Here is a 22514-nt window from a genome sequence, read left to right on the forward strand (position 1 = left end):
AGAGGATCATGTTATGTAGAATTAAAACATGTTATATTCTGACTTAGTCTGATATACAGTATGTATTTGAAAGGATCATAAATATAACGACGAGTAAAGCAAAAGAGACACTTGAAAGACGAGACCATTATGAAATGGGTAAGTGTGGATGGTTAGAGTGAAGCCCTTTTAATCTTTTATTTATTAATCATTAAACATTGTTAGATTATTCATACCGGTGAACAATGACCACTTTTACTAAGGGACGTTCACGACATACATATTACATTATTATATACAGTGCAGTACAGTGGATCGTTATGTGTTGCCGGGGGAACGGGGAGGGAATGTGAAATTCCATTGGCTTCTTCTTCTTGTACCACAGCACAGTTGTTCTATAAAAGTTGCCCATTGAGAGTTACACATTTTCACAGCTACAGTAACTTAAGGGTGAATCTACGGTAAAGCAACTCCTGTGGGGAATATGAATTGGGACACATTGTTGATATGAGTATGCTATTATTACGCTATAAAACATTCTAAGTTAGTCGAGCAGCTCCGGGGTTCGAGAGCCAGAGGAGAGGCATGAGATCAGCGTGCATGCGTGCTGCAGACATTCAGATAGGGCAGCCATCTTGAAAATGGACTGGCCCACTTCTCCCCATTTAAGCCTCATTTTTGGTGCTTTCCCTTTTATATAAAAAAATACAAAACATAACGGCGAAAATAATTCAAGTTTCATTCCATTTTCCATTTTTGTTTTTTTTGTTTTTTTTTCTTGTCCGGCACTTAGCTACATATTGACAAAGTATACAATATTTTACAACTGAAGACTGAAATAACACTTGATTCGTCTAATCGGATATATACGGTGTAAGGCCAAATATCCAATCAGAAAAGCCAACTGGAAGCTAACCAGTAGGAAGCAACACAACAAGCCTATGGTGTGAAGAAAGATGTCCGACAGCTATGCATTAACACGAGCACCCGCCCTCTGGGACAGTGGGTTCTGCTGGTTTGTCCAGCTTTATGTCAATCACTGGAAAGTGTCCAATTAAGGAAAACTTGGGGAATACATAGAAAATGGTTAAACATTATCTGCATATTCCATTCTAAATAACAAAACTGTCACATAACATCAACAAAAATGACTTTAATGCAATATAATAGACCCTCTTTCTTTCTCTCTCACACCCACACACACGATCACACAATTCCACACTATATGGAACTACAGTACGCCCTCCTTCCAACCACAATAGTGTATTCATCATGTCTCCCTAGTACAGCTCTGCTACCCAACTCGAGCCCTAAGGGCCCTGACATTATACATCGGGTTAGGAAGGGACTGTTTTTTAAATCAATAACTAGGGTATTGGCCAGGCTTGGGTATCATTTTCAAGAATTATTCAATTGATCAATAACATTTTGAAGCTGAGCCATTCACACCCTCCTGCTCTTATTCACAGTGTCTCTGTACAATCATCTCTTAACATTATAACACGGTGTCAGAAGTGCTTCAACTGGAGAGATTATTTCACACTTTTGACATAGTTTAGAGTGATCTAAAGAAGCTACTTAACAACTCAGTCAGTCCCTCTCTCGTCTGGTGAGCAGCCAACTCAGTCAGTCCCTCTCTCGTCTGGTGAGCAGCCAACTCAGTCAGTCCCTCTCTCGTCTGGTGAGCAGCCAACTCAGTCAGTCCCTCTCTTGTCTGGTGAGCAGCCAACTCAGTCAGTCCCTCTCTTGTCTGGTGAGAAGCCAACTCAGTCAGTCCCTCTCTCGTCTGGTGAGCAGCCAACTCAGTCAGTCCCTCTCTCGTCTGGTGAGCAACCAACTCAGTCAGTCCCTCTCTCGTCTGGTGAGCAGCCAACTCAGTCAGTCCCTCTCGTCTGGTGAGCAGCCAAGCGGAGCCATTGTTATGGATACTCACACATGTAGAGAGCGTATTGGAGCAGATAAACGCAGCAGTGCAGGGATAGAGCGGGGGACAGACAGGGAGGAGAAGCTAACGGTACGGGCCAGGGAACGGTAGGGCCTGAATGTCGTGGGTATTGGAAGGGCTCAGGCTTAAATTTCATGCCCGTGCAGGGCTCTACTCCCTAGGTGCAGGGGCCTACCCTACTATACCGTCACTACGCTGCTATCCTGCTATACCATCATTAGGGGGGATCCTTTCCCCTTGTCCTATGCTGCCCTACAAAACCTTTCATCTGTTGTAAAGGCCAGGTAGGTTATCTGATTAATGTGGTATTTAGTTACCTGAAACAAGAACAAGCCAATCGATCAAAATACATCATGAAGTACCATAACGTAGTTCGTGAACTTTGTAGGGCAGTATAGATTCCATACAAACTGATCATATTACGGGTTCACTGCACTGGAGATGGCAGCCGATTTCTGCCTACTTCTTTATTACCGTACCAGCAACCACGATGAGTTAAAGGATTCGTTCCCTCTACTGAGTTTCTCTTTGTTGTTCTGAGCCTTGATTAACCGTGTTGAGTCACTCACTCTCTCTGTTCTAAAGGATACTGCCTTCAGGGTTCACATCGTCCAAACTCTCCATCCCAGGTAAGGTTGCTGCAACACGCCGAAACAGCTGTAGAGGGAGGGAGCGAGAGGGAGGGAGAGAGGGAGAGAGAGAGAGAGGGAGAGAAAGAGAGGGAGGGAGGAAGAGGGAGGAAGTGAAAGAGAGAGGGAGGAAGAGAGAGAGTGAGAGAGGAGGGGAAATAGTTAGAAAAAATTGAATCAAACTAACATAATAAAAAGACATACTAGAAAGAATTTCCACAATCTAAATCTTATGTTTGAGTGAGTGACATGAAGCAAATTAAGAAGCTAAAATTCTGAAATGTTGACAGCCTAATTAAGAAATGCTAAATTTATATAGCAAGAATCACCTGTTTGACATTGGTGCCTGTCTTGGCACTAGTTTCGATGAACATCACATTCAGTTCTTTGGCTCTCTGCTCTCCCGCCTCAATAGTGATTTGCCTGTGGGAGAATCAGACCATAGCATGCATTCAAATGTTTCAAGGGAAATACTTGTTAGACATCTTAAACGGTTTATGTAGAACCAATGACGTTGAACAATTGATGCACAATTGAATCAAATCAGGTGACTCATGTTCACGCTGTAAATGCATATATAATCAATTTAAAGGGATTGAAAAAGTAGCATTAAGGCAGACAAACTACCCCTCCGGAAAGCTTATACAGGGATGCTGGCCCGTGTTGACTTCAATGCTTCCTACACTTGTGTCAAATTGGCTGAAAGTCCTTTGGGTGGTGGACCATTCTTGATACACAAAGGAAACTGTTGAGCGTGAAAAACCCAGCACCGTTGCAGTTATTGACACATAAAACAGGTGCGTTTGTCACCTACTACCATACAACATTCAAAGGCACTTAAATATTTTATCTTGCCCATTCACCCTCTGAATTGCACGCATACACAATCCATATGTCAATTGTCTCGAGGATTAAAAATCATCCTTTAACCTGTCTCCCTCCCTTCATCTACACTGATTGAAGAGGATTTAGAAAGTGACATAAATAAGGGATCATAGCTTTCATCTGGATTCACCTGGTCGGTCTATGTCATGCTAAGAGCATGGGTTCCTAATGTTTTGTAAGGTCAGTGTAAATGTAATACATTTATCAGATATAAACTAGAGCAGGGATCATCAACTAGTTTCAGACAGGGATCATCAACTAGTTTCAGCCAAAGATCATCAACTAGTTTCAGACAGGGATCATCAACTAGTTTCAGACAGGGATCATCAACTAGTTTCAGCCAAAGATCATCAACTAGTTTCAGACAGGGATCATCAACTAGTTTCAGACAGGGATCATCAACTAGTTTCAGCCAAAGATCATCAACTAGTTTCAGACAGGGATCATCAACCAGTTTCAGACAAAGATCATCAACTAGTTTCAGCCAAAGATCATCAACTAGTTTCAGCCAAAGATCATCAACTAGTTTCAGACAGGTATCATCAACTAGTTACAGCCACAGATCATCAACTAGTTTCAGCCACAGATCATCAACTAGTTTCAGCCACAGATCATCAACTAGTTTCAGACATGGATCATCAACTAGTTTCAGCCACAGATCATCAACTAGTTTCAGACAGGGATCATCAACTAGTTTCAGCCATGGGACACATTTTTTTTGAGGATGGTCGGGGGGCCGGAACATAATTACTAAATTATAATACATAATACATAATACATAATTACTAATTACTAAAATTTGTAGAGTACAAATTGACCGCAAGAAGCCCACACAGATATAATGTTTGACTAAAACATAATCATTACAAACCTTGCTTACATTTGTATACAATCATGTGTCTTTCTAGTATGCATGGGAACACTTGGGAACAGATTTCTTACATTAAAATAACTTGGAGCTGATTTCCTGTTGTTTTTACAGTCTTACAGTTCTAGGGTGGCAGGTGGCCTAGTGATTAGAACATTAGGCCAGTAACCGAAATGTTGCTAGATTGAATCCCCGAGCTGACAAGGTACAAATATGTTGTTCTGCCCCTGAACAAGGCAGTTAACCCACTGTTCCTAGGACGTCATTGTAAATAAGAATTTGTTCTTAACTGACTCGCCTAGTTAAATGAAGATTAAATAAATAAAAATTATGTCCAACAACTTGGGGGGCCAAATATTACCACCCGTGGGCCGAATTCGGCCTGCAGGCTGCCAGTTGGGGAACCCTGAACTAGACCTACCTCTTCTCCTCCAGGTCTGTCTTGTTGCCCACTAACATGATGATGACATCACTGCCCCTCTCTGTTCGAACGTCATCAATCCACTTACAGGTCTGCTGGAACGAGTTCATGTCTGTAGAGGAAATACGTAATTTACAACCTTTTTACTGTATTTTACTGTGTACACCAAAATGACAAGCCCCTATAGTACACAGTGTGTGTGTGTGTGTGTGTGTGTGTGTGTGTGTGTGTGTGTGTGTGTGTGTGTGTGTGTGTGTGTGTGTGTGTGGTGTGTGTGTGTGCGTGTGTGTGTGCGTGCGTGTGTGTGCGTGCGTGTGTGTGTGTGTGTGTGTGGTTCTGCTTGTTGTGTGAGTTGTAATGCTCACTTGTGATGTCATACACCACCACAGCGACAGTAGAGTCCCGTATGTAGCTAGGAATCAGACTCCTGAAGCGCTCCTGGCCAGCTGTATCCCACAGCTGCAGCCTCACCTAGATAGATAGCATACACAGAGATACAGTACTGGCTAAACAACAACTCTGTATTAAGACATTTACTTAAGTTCATTTCACCAGGTAAGTTAAATGAGAATACATTCTCATTTATGAATGCCTCATCGATGTAATTAGTATGTAGTATGTACAAGTATGTATAGTTCAGTGGAGGCTGGTGGAGCTGTAGGAGGATGGGCTCATTTTAATGGCTGGAATGCTATTGTACTAGTTAGCCACTAAAAGTGTAGAAATAATGTAGTCTGTGTTGATCTGTGTGTTCCTTTCAGGAAACTGACTAAGTTTCTTACTGTTCGGTCCTCCAGGTACATGGTCTTCGATAAGAAGTCAATCCCAATGGTTGCCTGTCAAATAAAACAACAGGAAAGTGATGTTAGGAATAATAGAACAATAAAAATGTGTCCTACAGGGTACAGTGTTTCACCCTCTATAGTTTGTTATTCACAAAAGAAAATATGTATTGTGATAGATAGGAAACATAAAAAGCTATTCAGTGTTTAGGCCAAACACTGACATCTAATCCAATCTATGGTAATTAGATTTGTATTGCCCTTTGTACTTTGTACTCTAATTGATGTCCTGTAATTTGTTTGTAATTTATGTCCTGTAATTTGTTTGTACCTGAACATTAAATAAAGGAGCCAAGTTTTACCTGATATGTGTTGTCGAAGCTGTCGTACATGAACCTGGTGATCAGTGATGTTTTCCCCACTGGAAGATGAACAGAACACGAGGGTGAACATACAGTACATACATACACACAGTACATACATACATACATACATACATACATACATACATACATACATACAGTAGATACAGCACATACATACATACATACATACATACATACATACATACATACATACATACATACATACAGTAGATACAGTACATACATACAGTACATACAGTACATACAGTACATACATACATACATACAGTAGATACAGTACATACATACAGTACATACAGTACATACAGTACATACATACATACATACATACATACATACATACATACATACAGTACATTCACATACGTACATACATACATACATACATACATACATACATACGTACATACAGTAGATACAGTACATACATACATACATACATACATACATACATACATACAGTACATACATACATACATACATACATACATACATACATACATACAGTAGATACAGTACATACATACAGTACATACAGTACATACAGTACATACATACATACATACATACATACATACATACATACATACATACAGTACATTCACATACATACATACATACATACATACAGTACATACATACATACATACATACATACAGTACATTCACATACGTACATACATACATACATACATACGTACATACAGTAGATACAGTACATACATACATACATACATACATACATACATACAGTACATACATACATACATACATACATACATACATACATACATACATACATACAGTGCATTCAGAAAGTATTCATACGCATTGACATGTTACGGCCTCATTTTAAAATTGATTAAATTGGGGGGATTTTCTCATCAATCTACACACAATACCCCATAACAACAAAGCAAAAACAGCTTTAGACATTTTTGCAAATGTATACAAAATAAAAAACTGAAGCGCACTGGAGCAGGTTTTCATCAAGGATCTCTCTGTACTTTGCTCGTTCATCTTTCCCTCGATCCTGACTCTTCTCCCAGTCCCTGCCGATTAAAATAATCCCCCTTAGCATGATGCTGCCACCTCCATGCTTCACCTAAGGGATGGTACCAGGTTTCTTCCAGACATGACACTTGGCATTCAGAACAAATAGTTCAATCTTGGTTTCATCAGACCAGAGAATCTTGTTTCTCATGGTCTGAGAGTCCTTTAGGTGCCTTTTGGCAAACTCCAAGCGGACTGTCATATGCCTTTTACTGAGGAGTGGCTTCCATCTGGCCACTCTACCATAAAGGCCTGATTGGTGGAGTGCTGCAGAGATGGTTGTCCTTCTGGAAGATTCTCCCATCTCCACAGACGAACTCTGGAGCTCAGTCAGAGTGACCATTGGGTTCTTGGTCACCTCCCTGACCAAGGCCCTTCTCCCCGATTGCTCAGTTTGGCCGGGCGGCCAGCTCTAGGAAGAGTTTGGTTCCAAACTTCTTCCATTTAAGAATGATGGAGGCCACTGTGTTCTTGTGGACCTTCAACGCTGCAGAAATGTTTTGCTACACTTCCCCAGATCTGTGCCTTGACACAATCCTGTCTCAGAGCTATACAGAAAATTCCTTTGACCTCATGGCTTGGTTTTTGCTCTGAAATACACTGTCAACTGTGGGACCTTATATAGACAGGTGTGAGCCTTTCCAAATCATGTCATTATGGGGTATTGTGCATAGATTGATGTTTTATGTAATACATTTTAGAATAAGGCTGTAACGTAACAAAATGTGGAAAAAGGGAAGGGGTCTGAAAACTTTCCTGATGCACTGTACATATAGTGCCTTCAGAAAGCATTCAGACCCCTTGATTTTTTAAATCAAATACATACATGCATATATACACACACACACACACACACACACACACACACACACACACAAACACAGACACACACACGTACATACAGTACACACACACACACACACACACACACACACACACACACATAGCATCCATTCTATTACAAATAAACCACTAGTATTTTTCACTTCCATGATCGTACCGAAATGTGTATAGCCATTCCGACTGTCTGATGTCTGACCAGTGACCACATATTCCAAGAGGTTTATAGCGCTAAACCATTTATCGATCTAGACTCCTGAATCTGTGCCATATCAACCACGTAAACAGTCATTGTTCCCTAAATGATTGAATTATTGAATACAGCATCATGTTACGAAACGGAAAAACCATTCGTGACTATCATTATGTTACGGAACTGTGAGTCAAGTGACCGAGATTGGAGACAGTGACTGCGAGGTTTATACATTCTACAGACATCGCCAACCTGGGTGTGTCCCGAACTGACACATGGAAACTGTTGGTCTATTTATCCCTTTTAAACCTAACAAAAAATTATAGCTTGTCATGTCATATATTTTAATGTTACATTTACGCCTATAATCAACGATGGAACTGTGATAACATGTTATTATAATCTTGGAACAGAACGAATCTTTCTGCCGGTCACTGCACCACATCAAAACATCCAAATTCGTATTTCACGTCGTCTACTATATTATTTCTCTAATACCAATGATACATTCAAATAAAACATGTTTAAATAGAGAAATTGGTTTAAATGAAATATTAACATCTGGAAAACCGGGAAGATAGATTTATTTCATGACGTTTTAGATCACAATGGATGACTAATCAAATTTTCTACAAAAACAAAATCGTGACAGGAACCGGTGAATTGGTTGATTGAGCTAACATATTACACAACCTCTCAAAACATTTACAAAATAGTGGAAACTTTCAAATAGACCAAATAACACAGTTATGGCCTTCAGGATGCATTAGCGTGTTTGGCAACTGATAACCAAGCAAGTCTCCAAGCCAAGGCTCTCCAAAATGCTCGACTCACCGCTCTGTTCTCCTAAAAAGACGAGTTTAAATTTCCTCAGAGGGTTCCCCAAGTCTCCTCCGGCGGACATGGTTACAGCGATAAAGCTCTATCGGATTATAATACAGGTTTTCTGATCCAGAGGCGTTGTTTCTTTCACTATCGGTGTGTTGGGATCCTCCTCTGCTCATATGATGATGGGAATGCAGCTCAGCATCGTCCTGTCAATTTAGGATGCGTGTGCGCCTGTGCGCGACCTCACCTTATTCGTTCTCTCACCTTCTGAAATATTATGGCATTTTCTAACGTTATTCCTTACATTTACACAGTGTATACATTTTCAGAAAAGTAAGTAACGTAATGCAATAGCTGTGTTTTCGGGTTAGTTTTATTTCCAAACACATTGTATTATAAACAATTTGTTATGGTAATATGACATTCACATTCATTCACAAATAGTGTCATTGATACAAATCCTCATAAAATTAAAAACATGCGAATACCGTACAATAAACCCGTAGCATATAGCGTTTTTCATGATAAACAAACCGAAAACATCCCTTTATCAAAACCATATGAAGTTATCAAAAGTCCCTTCAAAATGGAAGAAAGTGCTATGTTAATTTGTATTATAGTTCAAAATAAAATCTTCAATGTTGATACTACGTAATATAATAATATGGTCATTTACCAGGCACTTTTATCCAAAGTGACTAACAGAGCTGTCATTGACAGTGGCACATATTCAGCTAAATTGGCCAATGCGGGAATTGAACCTGCAACCATAGTGTTTCCAGTATTGTGATCTAACTTGAGCTGAAGGAACCAATGGCCTTGACCCTGTCAGGCTCAGTGCCTTCCTCTTACTCCGGCCTCCCAGGCTCCTTCTCAATACTCAGGCTAGGCCTGTGATGGCTGTAATCTCCAGCCAGCCAGGAATAAGAGCACTGACCCAAGGCACTTATAACCCACCTGTAGCCCAATAACCCGAAAGGTTGCTGGTTCGAATCCCCAAAACTGACTAGGATAAACATCTGCCGATGGGACCTTTAACAAGGCACTTAACCCGAACCGCTCCTGTAAGTTGCTCTGGATACGAGCATCTGCTAAATTGCTAAAATGTGTAAATAAAACGTTCACAAAATAAGAAGGACAACAAGACTTTGTTCGTGGTGACCCCTAATTTACAAGCACATCAAGTGCATCTGCACCTGATCCAAAGGATGTTGTTTGTTGTAGTAGTAACCGCAGGCGCTCAGTTTATTCCCACAGGCCTGCTTCCACCAGACACAGGAGTAGTCAATGGCCAGCTTAAACACAGCAAGGGCTGGCAGCCAGGCTGAAGTATATATGAAATGTATGGGTTGAAACATATTTGGAATCTATACTGAACAAAAATATAAATGCAACATGCAACAATTTCAAAGATTTTACTGAGTTACAGTTAATATAAGGAAATAGGTCAATTTAAATAAATTCATTAGGCCCTAATCTATGGATTTCAAATGACTGGGCAGGGGTGCAGCAATGGGTGGGCCTTGGAGGGCATAGGCCCACCCACTTGGGAGCCAGGTCCAGCCAAATCTAATGAATTTTTCCCCACAAAAAGGCTTTATTACAGACATAAATACTCCCCACCTGTCAGGTGGATGGATTATCTTGGCAAAGGAGAAATGCTCATTAACAGGGATCTAAACAAATGTGTGAACAAAATTTGAGAGAACGTTTCTGGGATTTTTTTTTCTCAGCTCATGAAACATGGGACCAACACTTTACATGTTTTGTTTTAATTTTTGTTCAGTGTAGATGGGGTTGTGGGATGAATACAGTGAAGACCATGAGGATCATGGAGGGCAGGAGATGGGGGTTGCTCTTAGCAGAGGAACCTGGATGGGCAGTGCCCTTACCCATGACAGCATTATATGGGGATGCTGTCATTATATTATAATATATTATAATAATAATCTCTAATAATAATCTCTAAAAAATAATCTATAATAATAATCTATAATAATAAAAAAATAACCTATAATAATAATAATATATAATAATAATATATAGTAATAACATATAATAATAATAATCTATAATAATATATAATAATAATATATAATAATAATATATAATAATAATATATGGTAATAATATATAATAATAATAATATATAATAATAATATATAGTAATAATATATAATAATAATATATAATAATAATATATAGTAATAATATATAATAATAATAATATATAATAATAATATATAGTAATAATATATAATAATAATATATAATAATAATATATAATAATAATATATAGTAATAATATATAATAATAATAATATATAATAATATATAATAATAATATATAATAATAATATATAATAATAATATATAGTAATAATATATAATAATAATAATATATAATAATAATATATAGTAATAATATATAATAATAATATATAATAATAATATATAATAATAATATATAGTAATAATATATAATAATAATATATAATAATAATATATAGTAATAATATATAATAATAATCATATATAATAATAATATACAGTAATTACAATCTCTAATAATAATATATCATAATAATAATAATCTATAATAATAATCTCTAATAATAATAATATATAATAATAATATATCATAATAATAATAATCTATAATAATAATCTATAATAATAATAATATATAATAATAATATATAGTAATAACCTATAATAATAATAATATATAATAATAATAATATATAATAATAATATATAGTAATAATATATAATAATAATATATAATAATAATATATAGTAATAATATATAATAATAATAATATATCATAATAATATACAGTAATTACAATCTCTAATAATAATATATCATAATAATAATAATCTATAATAATGATCTATAATAATAATATACAACAATAATCTCTAATAATAATAATATATAATAATAATAATAATAATCTCTAATAGTAATAATATCGTATAATAATAATCTATGGGACTTTTGTAGCACTTTTCAAGGACCCAAAATCGCTTTACAATTGTAGAAACTTAACAGATCAAACAAGGCAACACCAGACTAGCAGCAGGGAGAAACAGAAACATGAAACAAAGAGAAGGGGGAGGTGTTTAAGCAGGGAAAAGCTTTAGGAGGGACTGAACGATGGTGATGGGCTTAGAGTCACAGATGGCTGGAGGGAGGGAGTTCCAGAGCCGTGGAGCTTGGACTTGGGAACGGCAAGGTGGCCTGCTGTGGTGGAACAGAGTGAGCGTGTGGGTTGGTAAGGGAGAGGGAGGGGGGGGGGGGGCAATGTGGAGAAGAGCTTTGTACGTCAGAAGGAGGATCTTGTAGTTAATGCGTTGAGAGACAGGAAGCCAGTGGAGTTTATGGAGGATGGGGGTGATGTGCTGCCAGGACTTTGGGCTGGAGGAGTCGGGCTACAGAGTTCTGAAAGATCTGGAGCTTATAGAGGGAGCTTGCGTTGATGCCGGTAGAGTAGGAGATTAATGCATGTATGAGGGTTTCAGCGGCAGGACGGGAGAGGGAGGACCTGACTTTGGAAATATTGTGGAGGTGGAACAATGAAGATTTGACAGGGGATTTGATATAGTGATATAACTCAAGGATGAACTATTCAGTACCTGGACTCTGTGAGAATTTAGTGGGTCGGTAGTGACATTAGTGCAGCCAGTGTGACAGAGAGAGATGTACTCTGTGCTGTTGACTCTACACACAGGGTTAAAGACATCATTCAGACAGGAACAGTTGGAGTTACAGAGAGGGAGAAACCTGGTAAAATAATAACAGAATAGAACAGACTAGAATATTTGCCAACCTATCAGTGATGGTTGCTTTGGCTACAACGGTGCAACATGTTGAGTACACAATGCAGTCAGTGGTCTATATAAAGTGAATGACGTAGAGACAGCATAGGGAGACTGAACATTAATAATTGAGTTAGGATTTGTACCGCCAAAGGAAACAAATGTCCCACAGTAAAGTGCCACACAGTAATGAGGGGTATTTTCATACAGTCCACTGGTCCAGTGTGTCACTGTAGCCCATGTTGACCCCTGCCACTCTCTGAGTGGAACAGCCCATGAAGACGAGAGGTACACAGAGCAGGATGGAGAGGGAGAGAGGTACCTAACACAGCTTCATCACCACCCCGCCCAGCAGCAGCCCTACAGCAACAGTGGGCAGGTTGATGCCCCTGGAGAGAACCAACAGGGTGGAGGTCACAGTTGGGTTTAGGGTGGAAGAGGGATGGGGGAGAGAGGGATGGAGGAGAATAGGGAAGAGGGGATGGGGAAGAAGATTAATGGATGGAGAGGATGAGGGAGAATACGGGGGTTATCGGGACAGGAGCAGAGAGATAATGATAGGGGAAAATTCCATTGAATTTGAAAGTCATTGCTTCATATTTTTCTGGCTGTATGTGCTCTTCTTATTACTAACGGTGGAGCAGTGACATTCTTAAAACTATCTTGTCCACGTCTACATAGATTCAGAGCATCATGGAACCCAGGAGGTACCAGAAGGCTGGCCCAAAAACAGAGATGGCGAACGGGGTGGCTGGAAGACACAATAAATTAATTGTGAATAAAATATCAACCAGGTGATACTTAAAATATAACTCATCACCAGGGCCAGATTCAATGAACCCCTAGAAATGATTTCATTGATAAAACGCTCAGATCAAATCAATATCCTCAACAAAACATTTCACAACAAAACATTTCACTGTTAGTCTACACCTGTTGTTTACGAAGCACGTGATAATTATTATTTTTTTTAGCTAAAGAATGTGTCAATTAACATTTTGTCTGGTTCTCCTATTAGAAACTTCATTATAGATTCAGGCAGTACTGTAGCAGTAGCTTACCAACGTCCACATAGGAGATGCCAAACAGCACCTGGGAAGCAGCCAGGGTCAGCCACTGTGTCCGCTCCTCAGAGGGGTGTCCGCTGCCCCCCTGTCTGCACACCTCAGGGGCAGAGGAGTTCTCCCTGGGAACACACACGTCCCACAACCCTTCGGCTAAAAACAACAACACATGCATATATTTCTCTGTAATCTGTTCAGTATTTTTGAGAAACATGCAGTGAGCGTTATTATTGCTTGTGCCAACCCATACACATGAAGTACAAAAACATTTAAATATATATATATTTACACTACCCGTCAATTTTGTTTTGAAAACCTACTCATTCAAGGGTTTTTCTTTATTTTTACTATTTTCTACATTGTAGAATAGTAGTGAAGACATCAAAACTATGAAATAGAACATATGGAATCATGTAGTAACCAAAAACGTTTTAAAGAAATCAAAGTATATTTTATATTTGAGATTTGTCAAATAGCCACCCTTTGCCTTGATGACAGCTTTGCACACTCTTGGCATTCTCTCAACCAGCTTCAGCTGGAATGCTTTACCAAGAGTTCCCACATCTGCTGAGCACTTGTTGGCTGCTTTTCCTTCACTCTGCGGTCCGACTCATCCCAAACCATCTCAATTTGGTTGAGGTTGGGGGATTGTGGAGGCCAGGTCATCTGACGCAGCACTCCATCACTCTCCTTCTTGGTCAAATAGCCCTTACACAGCCTGGATGTGTGTTGGCTCATTGTCCTGTTGAAAAACAAATGATAGTCCCACTAAGCCCAAACCAGATGAGATGGCGTATCGCTGCAGAATGCTGTGGTAGCCATGCTGGTTAAGTGTGCCTTGAATTGTAAATAAACCACAGACAGTGTCAACAACAAAGCACCCCACAACATAACACCTCCTCTTCCATGCTTTACAGAGGGAAATACACATGCGGAGATCATCCGTTCACCCACACTGCGTCTCACAAAGACACGGCGGTTGGAACCAAAAATCTCCAATTTGGACTCCAGACCAAAGGACAAATTTCCACCGGTCTAATGTCTATTGCCAAGTCTATTCTTCTTATTGGTGCCCTTTATTAGTGGTTTCTTTACAGCAATTATACCATGAAGGCCTGATTCACACAGTCTCCTCTGATCAGTTGATGTTGAGATGTGTCTGTTACTTTAACTCTGTGAAGCATTTATTTGGGTTGCACTTTCTGAGGCTTGTAACTCTAATGAACTTATCCTCTGCAGCAGAGGTAACTCTGGGTCTTCTATTCCTGTGGCGGTCCTCATGAGAGCCAGTTTCATCATAGCACTTTGTCACGTCCTGACCTTAGTTTTTTTTTTATGTCTCTATTTTTGGTTTGGTCAGGGCGTGAGTTGGGGTGGGCATTCTATGTTTTTGTTCTATGTTTTGTATTTCTGTGTTTGGCCTGGTATGGTTCCCAATCAGAGGCAGCTGTCTATCGTTGTCTCTGATTGAGAACCATACTTAGGTAGCCTGTTACCATCTGTGTTTGTGGGTAGTTGTTTTCTGTTTTGTGTGTCTTCACCTTACAGAACTGTTTCGTTTCGTTCACGCTCTCTCTTTGTTGTTTTTTGGTTATTGCAGTGTTCAGTTTATTTTTTTAAATTAACTTGGACACTTACCACGCTGCGTTTTGGTCTGATCCTTCCTACTTCCTCCTCATCCGAAGAGGACAACAATCGTTAAATACTTGATGGTTTTTGCGACTGCACTTGAAGAAACGATCAAAGTTCTTGAAATGTTCTTGATTGACTGCCCTTCATGTCTTAAAGTAATGATGGACTGTCGTTTCTCTTTGCTTATTATGGCAAGCTGTTCTTGCCATATTATGGACTTGGTCTTTTACCAAATAGGGCTATCTTCTGTATACCCCCACAACCTTGTCACAACACAACTGATTGTCTCAAATGCATTAAGAAGGAAAGAAATTCCACAAATTCACTTTTAAGAAGGAACACCTGCTAATTTAACTGCATTCCAGGTGACTACCTCATGAAGCTGGTTGAGAGAATGCCAATAATGTGCATGTCATCAAGGTGGCTATTTGAAGAATCTCAAATATAAAATATATTTAGATTTGTTTAACACTTTTTTGGTTACTACATAATTCCATATGTTTTAATTCATAGTTTTTATGTCTTCACTATTATTCTACAATGTAGAAAATAGTAAAAATTAAGAAAAACCCTTGAATGAGTACAGTAGGTGTTCTAAAACCTTTGACCGGTTTTAGTATAAGCTGTATAAGGAAATAAGCAAACAGGAAACCACTTACCCAGGGGCGGCGCTCCTAGTGGCAGCAGACTTTAATGCAGGGAAACTTAAATCAGTTCTATCAACATGTTAAATGTGCAACCAGAGGGAAAAAAATTCTAGATCATCTGTACTCCCCACACAGAAATGCGTACAGAGCTCTCCCTCGCCCTCTATTTGGTAAATCCGACCACAACTCTATCCTCCTGATTCCTGCTTACAAGCAAAAATTAAAGCAGGAAGCACCAGTGACTCTGTCTATAAAAAAAATGATCAGATGAAGCAGATGCTAAACTACAGGGTTGTTTTGCTATCACAGACTGGAACATGTTCCGGGATTCTTCCGATGAAGACACTGGAGCTCCACAGGGGTGCGTGCTCAGTCCCCTCCTGTACTCCCTGTTCACCCACGACTGCATGGCCAGGCACGACTCCAACACCATCATTAAGTTTGCTGACGACACAACAGTAGTAGGCCTGATCACCGACAACGACGAGACAGCCTATAGGGAGGAGGTCAGAGACCTGGCCGGGTGGTGCCAGAATAACAACCTATCCCTCAACGTAACCAAGACTAAAGAAATGATTGTGGAATACAGGAAAAGGAGCACCGAGCACATCCCCATTCTCATCGACGGTGCTGTAGTGGAGCAGGTTGAGAGTAGAGGTCGACCGATTATTATTTTTCAACGCCGATACCGATACCGATTATTGGAGGACCAAAAAAGCCGATACAGATGAATCTGACATTTTTTTTATTTTATTTATTATTTGTAATAATGACAATTACAACAATACTGAATTAACACTTATTTTAACTTAATATAATACCTCAAAAAAATCAATTTAGCCTCAAATAAATAATGAAACATGTTCAATTTGGTTGAAATAATGCAAAAACAAAGTGTTGGAGAAGAAAGTAAAAGTGCAATATGTGCCATGTAAAAAAGCTAACGTTTAAGTTCCTCGCTTAGAACATGAGAACATATGAAAGCTGGTGGTTCCTTTTAACATGAGACTTCAATATTCCAAGGTAAGAGGATTTAGGTTGTAGTTAATATAGTATTTGTAGGACTATTTCTCTCTATACCATTTGTATTCCATATATCTTTGACTATTGGATGTTCATATAGGCACTTTAGTATTGCCAGTGTAACAGTATAGCTTCCGTCCCTCTCCTCGCCCCTACCTGGACTCGAACGAGGAACACATCGACAACAGCCACCCTCGAAGCAGCGTTACCCATGCAGAGCAAGGGGAACAACTACTCCAAGTCTCAGAGCGAGTGACGTTTGAAACGCTATTAGCGCGCGCTAACTAGCTAGCCATTTCACTTCGGTTACACCAGCCTCATCTTGGGAGTTGATAGGCTTGAAGTCATAAACAGCGCAATGCTTGAAGCACAGTGAAGAGTTGCTGGCAAAACGCACTAAAGTGCTGTTTGAATGAATGCTTACGAGCCTGCTGCCGCCTACCATCGCTCAGCCAGACTGCTCTATCAAATATCAAATCATAGACTTAATTATAACATAATAACACACAGAAATACGAGCCTTTGGTCATTAATATGGTCAAATCCGGAAACTATCATTTCGAAAACAAAACGTTTATTATCGCATATTCCGTGACTCTGCGTGCAATGAACGCAAAAGAGGTGACACAATTACACCTGGTTAATATTTCCTGCTAACCTGGATTTCTTTTAGCTAAATATGCAGGTTTAAAAATATATACTTCTGTGTATTGATTTTAAGAAAGGCATTGATGTTTATGGTTAGGTACACGTTGGAGCAACGACAGTCCTTTTTCCGCGAATGCACAGGACACGCTAGATAAACTAGTAATTATCATCAACCATGTGTAGTTAACTAGTGATTATGATTGATTTATTGATTGATTGTTTTTTATAAGATAAGTTTAATGCTAGCTAGCAACTTACCTTGGCTTCTTACTGCATTCGAGTAACAGGCAGGCTCCTGGTGAGGCAGGTGGTTAGGGAGTTGGACTAGATAACTGAAAGGTTGCAAGATTGAATCCCCGAGCTGACAAGCTAAAAATCTGTCGCTCTGCCCCTGAACAAGGCAGTTAACCCACCGTTCCTAGGCCGTCATTGAAAATAAGAACATTCTTAACTGACTTGCCTAGTTAAATAAAAGTGTAAAGTTTTTTAATTAAAGATATAAAAAAATATCGGCCAAATCGGTGTCCAAAAATACCAATTTCCGATTGTTATGAAAACTTGAAATCGGCCCTAATTAATCGCCCATTCCGATTCATCGGTCGACCTCTAGTTGAGAGCTTCAAATTCCTTGGTGTCCACATCAACAACAAACTAGAATGGTCCAAACACACCAAGACAGTTGTGAAGAGGGCACGACAAAGCCTATTCCCCCTCAGGAAAATAAAAACATTTGGCATGGGTCCTGAGATCCCCAAAAGCATCTGCAGTTGCAACATCGAGAGCATCCTGACCGGTTGCATCACTGCCTGGTACAGCAATTGCTTGGCCTCCGACCGCAAGGCACTTCAGAGGGTAGTGCGTCCGGCCGAGTACAACACTGGGGCAAAGCTGCCTGCCATCCAGGACCTCTACACCAGGCGGTGTCAGAAGAAGGCCCTAAAAATTGTCAAAGACCCCAGCCACCCCCAGTCATAGACTGTTCTCTCTACTACCGCATGGCAAGCGTTACCGGAGTTCTCAACAGTTTTTACCCCCAAGCCATAGACTCCTGAACAGGTAACAAAATGGTTACCCGGACTATTTGCATTGTGTGCCCCCCCAACCCCTCTTTTACGCTGCTGCTACTCTCTGTTTATCTTATATGCATAGTCACTTTAGCTATACATTCATGTACATACTACCTAAATGGCCTGACCAACCAGTGCTCCCGCACATTGGCTAACCGGGCTATCTGCATTGTGTCCCACCACCCCCTCTTTTTATGCTACTGCTACTCTCTGTTCATCATATATGAATAGTCACTTTAACGATACCTACATGTACATACTACCTCAATAAGCCTGACTAACAGGTGTCTGTATATAGCCTTGCTACTCTTATTTTCAAATGTCTTTTTACTGTTGTTTTATTTCTTTACTTTATTTCTTTACTTACCTACACACACACACACACACATATTTGTTTTTTGTGTGTTTTTTTTCTCCACGCCATTGGTTAGAGCCTGTAAGTAAGCATTTCACTGTAAGGTCTACACCTGTTGTATTTGGCGCACATGACAAATACAATTTGATTTGATATATATATATACTGTATTCAGTGACTGAGGATTTACAAAATAATCGCTTGATAACCTGTTGAAATAATATACATTGTTATATTGTTAAACTCTAACTGAGAATATAATTCTTCAAGGTTTTCTCTAGAGGATGCTATCATGAGCCCGCCAGAGCAACACAATTACACCTGTATTCATAGTCAAACTAGTGTCATGGACTTCCTGCACTGTAATGCTTTGAATTTTGGCAAAAATGCACTGTAATATATTGAGTAAAATATTTGGGTTTGTCTTCTTACCAGCTAACATAGAGTGACACTGGTAGGGCTTGGACAGGAAGTGAGGTAAGGTCAGGGTGGCAGCAGCACAGGACATGAACAGCCCTCCCAGGCCATTGAAATGAGGCCGTTGGACCCGGCTCCTAAAGTGACTGACAAACACCACTAGCACCATGTTCCCTGCAGGACACACACATGCAGTCACAGCCCAGTGGGCTTACTACAGTGGGATAAATTAGAGTGTTTCTTAGTCATCTTAAAACACATCTACTTTGAAACAAAAGTATACACCTCACACATATGGTTATGGGCTTACAGAAAATAGAACCCAATGGTCACTCTGGCAGGGCTCCAAAGTTTGTCTGTGGAGATGGGAGAACCTTCCAGAAGGACAACCATCTCTGCAGCACTCCACCAATCAGGCATTTATGGTAGAGGGGCCAGACGGAAGCCACTCCTCAGTAAAAGACAGCCCGCTTGGAGTTTGTCAAAAGGCACATAAAGGACTCTGACCATGAGAAACAAGATTCTCTTGTCTAACGAAACCAAGATTGAACTCTTTGGCCGAAATGCCAAGTGTCACATCTTGAGGAAACCTGGCACCATCCCTACGGTGAAGCATGGTGGTGGCAGCATCATGCAGTGGGGATGTTTTTCAGCGGCAGGGACTGGGAGACGAGTCAGGATGGAGAAAAAGATAAACGGCGCAAAGTGCAGAGAGATCCTTGATGAAAACCTACTCCAGAGCGCTCAGGCAAAGGTTCACCTTCCAACAGGACAACAACCCTAAGCACACAGCCAAGACAATGCAGGAGTGGCTTCGAAATGTCCTTGAGTGGCCCAGCCAGAGCCCAGACTTGAACCCGATCAAACATCTCTGGAGAGACCTGAAAATAGCTGTGTAGCGACACTCCCCATTCAACCTGACAGAGCTTTAGGGGATCTGCAGAGAAGAATGGTGGAAACTCCCCAAATACAGTTGTGCCAAGCTTGTAGTGTCATACCCAAGAAGACTCGAGGCTGTAATCGCTGCCAAAGGTGCTTCAACAATGTACTGAGTAAAGGGTGTAAATGTGATAATTCCATTTTAATGTTTTTTATACATTTGTTAAAGTTTATAAAAACTGTTTTTGCTTTGTCATTATTGGGTATTGTGTGTAAGGGGGAAAAAACATTTAATCAGTTTTTAGAAAAAGGCTGTATCAAAATGTGGAAAAAGTCAAGCGGCCTGAATACTTTCCAAATGCTCTGTACATCCATAAAGACTGAAATATAACAAAAATGTTTGTCATAGATACACCGTATTTTCAGCTGTTTAAAAAAAGTGTATTCATTATGAAATTATGAAAAATATTAATAACATTCCCTCCAGCTAGTGCTGGAGAGATTTTGCAATTACGTATGACTTGCTATCCCAGTTGAGAACGGAAGAGGTGCTGTACCTCATGCAGGGAGGAGATGGTGCCCATACTGTAGATGTGCTGTTGAAACCGGAGGGGTGCTCTATGGTGGTGATGCAGCTCTTGACGTAGGCACTTTGCAGCAGCTGGATGAGCTGGAGCAGACTGTGACACAGCACAAATAGCTTGGGGGACAGTGAGGGAGGAAGAGAATGGAGAGAGGGGTGTAGAGAGGGGGTAGAGAGGGGGGTAGAGAGGGGGTAGAGAGGGGGTAGAGAGGGGTTGTAGAGAGGGGGTAGAGAGATAAAGAAGAAAGGAGACATGCAGAAATAGAGACGAAGAGAGAGACAAAGAGAGAGAGACAGAAAGAGAGGAAGAGAGAGACAAAGAGAGAGAGACAGAAACAGAGACAGAGACAAACAGAGAGAGACAGAAATAGAGACGAAGAGAGAGAGACAGAAAGAGAGAGGAAGAGAGAGACAAACAGAGAGAGACAGAACGAGAGACGAAGAGAGAGACAGAAAGAGAGAGGAAGAGAGAAACAGAGAGAGACAGAAAGAGAGACGAAGAGAGAAACGAAGAGAGAGAGACAAAAAGAGAGAGACAGAGACAGAGACAGAGAGACAAAGAGAGAAACTAAGAGAGAGAGACAGAAAGAATGACAGAGACAGAGAGAGAGAGAAAGAGAGGCAAAGAGAGAGACAGAGAGAGAGAAAGAAAGACAGAGAGAGAGAGACAGAGAGAGACAACGAGCGAGACAGAGAGAGAGAAAGAAAGCGAGACGAAGAGAGAGACAGAGAGAAAAAGAGACGAAGAGAGGCAGAGAGAGAGAGAAAGAGAGGCAAAGCAAGAGAGAGAGAGAGAGAGAGAGAGAGGCGAAGAGAGAGAGAGACAGAGAGAGAGGTGAAGAGAGAGAGAGACAGAGAGAGAGGCGAAGAGAGAGAGACAGAGAGAAAGAGAGACGAAGAGAGAGAGACAGAGAGAGAGAGAGGCGAAGAGAGAGAGAGACAGAGAGAGAGAAAGAGAGACGAAGAGAGACAGAGAGAGAAAGAGAGATGAAGAGAGAAGAAGATTCTTGGCCGTTTTATCTCTGGTAGACGTTTGTCTACATATGATATCTTGCTGTGGCTACAGAATGAGGGCAAACTATTTTTGATCTTTACTTTGAGCATGAATATAGACATTTTGCAGTCCGTGCAACACGTGGAACTGAAGAAGTCTAGACTCACACCAGAAAGTGACTGATTTCTTTATATGAACTGTGTCATGACGTTGGCCTGGGGGATAGGTTAATGACAGTCATAAATACCTCTTCCCCCCTTTTTCCTCTCTCTACCCTACTGAGGTTACATTTGCAAAACCCTTGGTTAACATAGAGATTCTGGAAACATCAGTAGATGGGGGGAAATGACCTATATTCTGGTAATCCGAACAATTGAACATATGCGGTGGTACTTAATGAATATGATGTCAGTTCGGTTGTCATCTGAGACATTCTCATCAATGATAAGAGGACATAAACTCTACAGTGGAAAGTCTACACATCAGAGTTATCAGATTCACATGGAATTGTTGTTCAATTTAAATGCTTGAATATGAAATTATTCGTGATGGGATGAAATGTGATTTTAGC

General features: G+C 40.0%; 1 protein-coding gene and 1 pseudogene across 1 annotated transcript; both read right to left on the reverse strand.

Moving 5' to 3' along the window:
- Positions 1 to 157: 157 nt before the first annotated feature.
- On the reverse strand, positions 158 to 8963 carry LOC139377270 (ras-related protein Rab-6B-like). The gene is made up of 8 exons (XM_071120275.1): positions 8816 to 8963; positions 5872 to 5930; positions 5510 to 5563; positions 5093 to 5198; positions 4728 to 4839; positions 2883 to 2976; positions 2515 to 2581; positions 158 to 1018 (listed from the first exon to the last, which is right to left on the reverse strand). The coding sequence occupies exons 1-8, from the start codon at positions 8883 to 8885 to the stop codon at positions 954 to 956; spliced, it is 627 nt and encodes a 208-aa protein (XP_070976376.1). The 5' UTR covers positions 8886 to 8963; the 3' UTR covers positions 158 to 953.
- Positions 8964 to 12956: 3993 nt separating this feature from the next.
- Positions 12957 to 21204, reverse strand: LOC139376819 (solute carrier organic anion transporter family member 2A1-like; annotated as a pseudogene).
- Positions 21205 to 22514: the final 1310 nt, after the last annotated feature.

This window comes from Oncorhynchus clarkii, chromosome 20 (assembly GCF_045791955.1).
Source record: "Oncorhynchus clarkii lewisi isolate Uvic-CL-2024 chromosome 20, UVic_Ocla_1.0, whole genome shotgun sequence".
NCBI classification, from domain to species: domain Eukaryota; kingdom Metazoa; phylum Chordata; class Actinopteri; order Salmoniformes; family Salmonidae; genus Oncorhynchus; species Oncorhynchus clarkii.

Excerpts from the sequence above, each read along its gene's own strand:
- LOC139377270 (XM_071120275.1), bottom strand. The coding sequence starts at position 8,885 with ATGTCCGCCGGAGGAGACTTGGGGAACCCTCTGAGGAAATTTAAACTC. Across the intron at positions 5,199-5,509 it reads TGTACCTGGAGGACCGAACA|GTGAGGCTGCAGCTGTGGGA; the intron begins GTAAGAAACTTA and ends CTATCTATCTAG. Across the intron at positions 2,977-4,727 it reads ACAGACCTGGAGGAGAAGAG|GCAAATCACTATTGAGGCGG; the intron begins GTAGGTCTAGTT and ends ATTCTCCCACAG.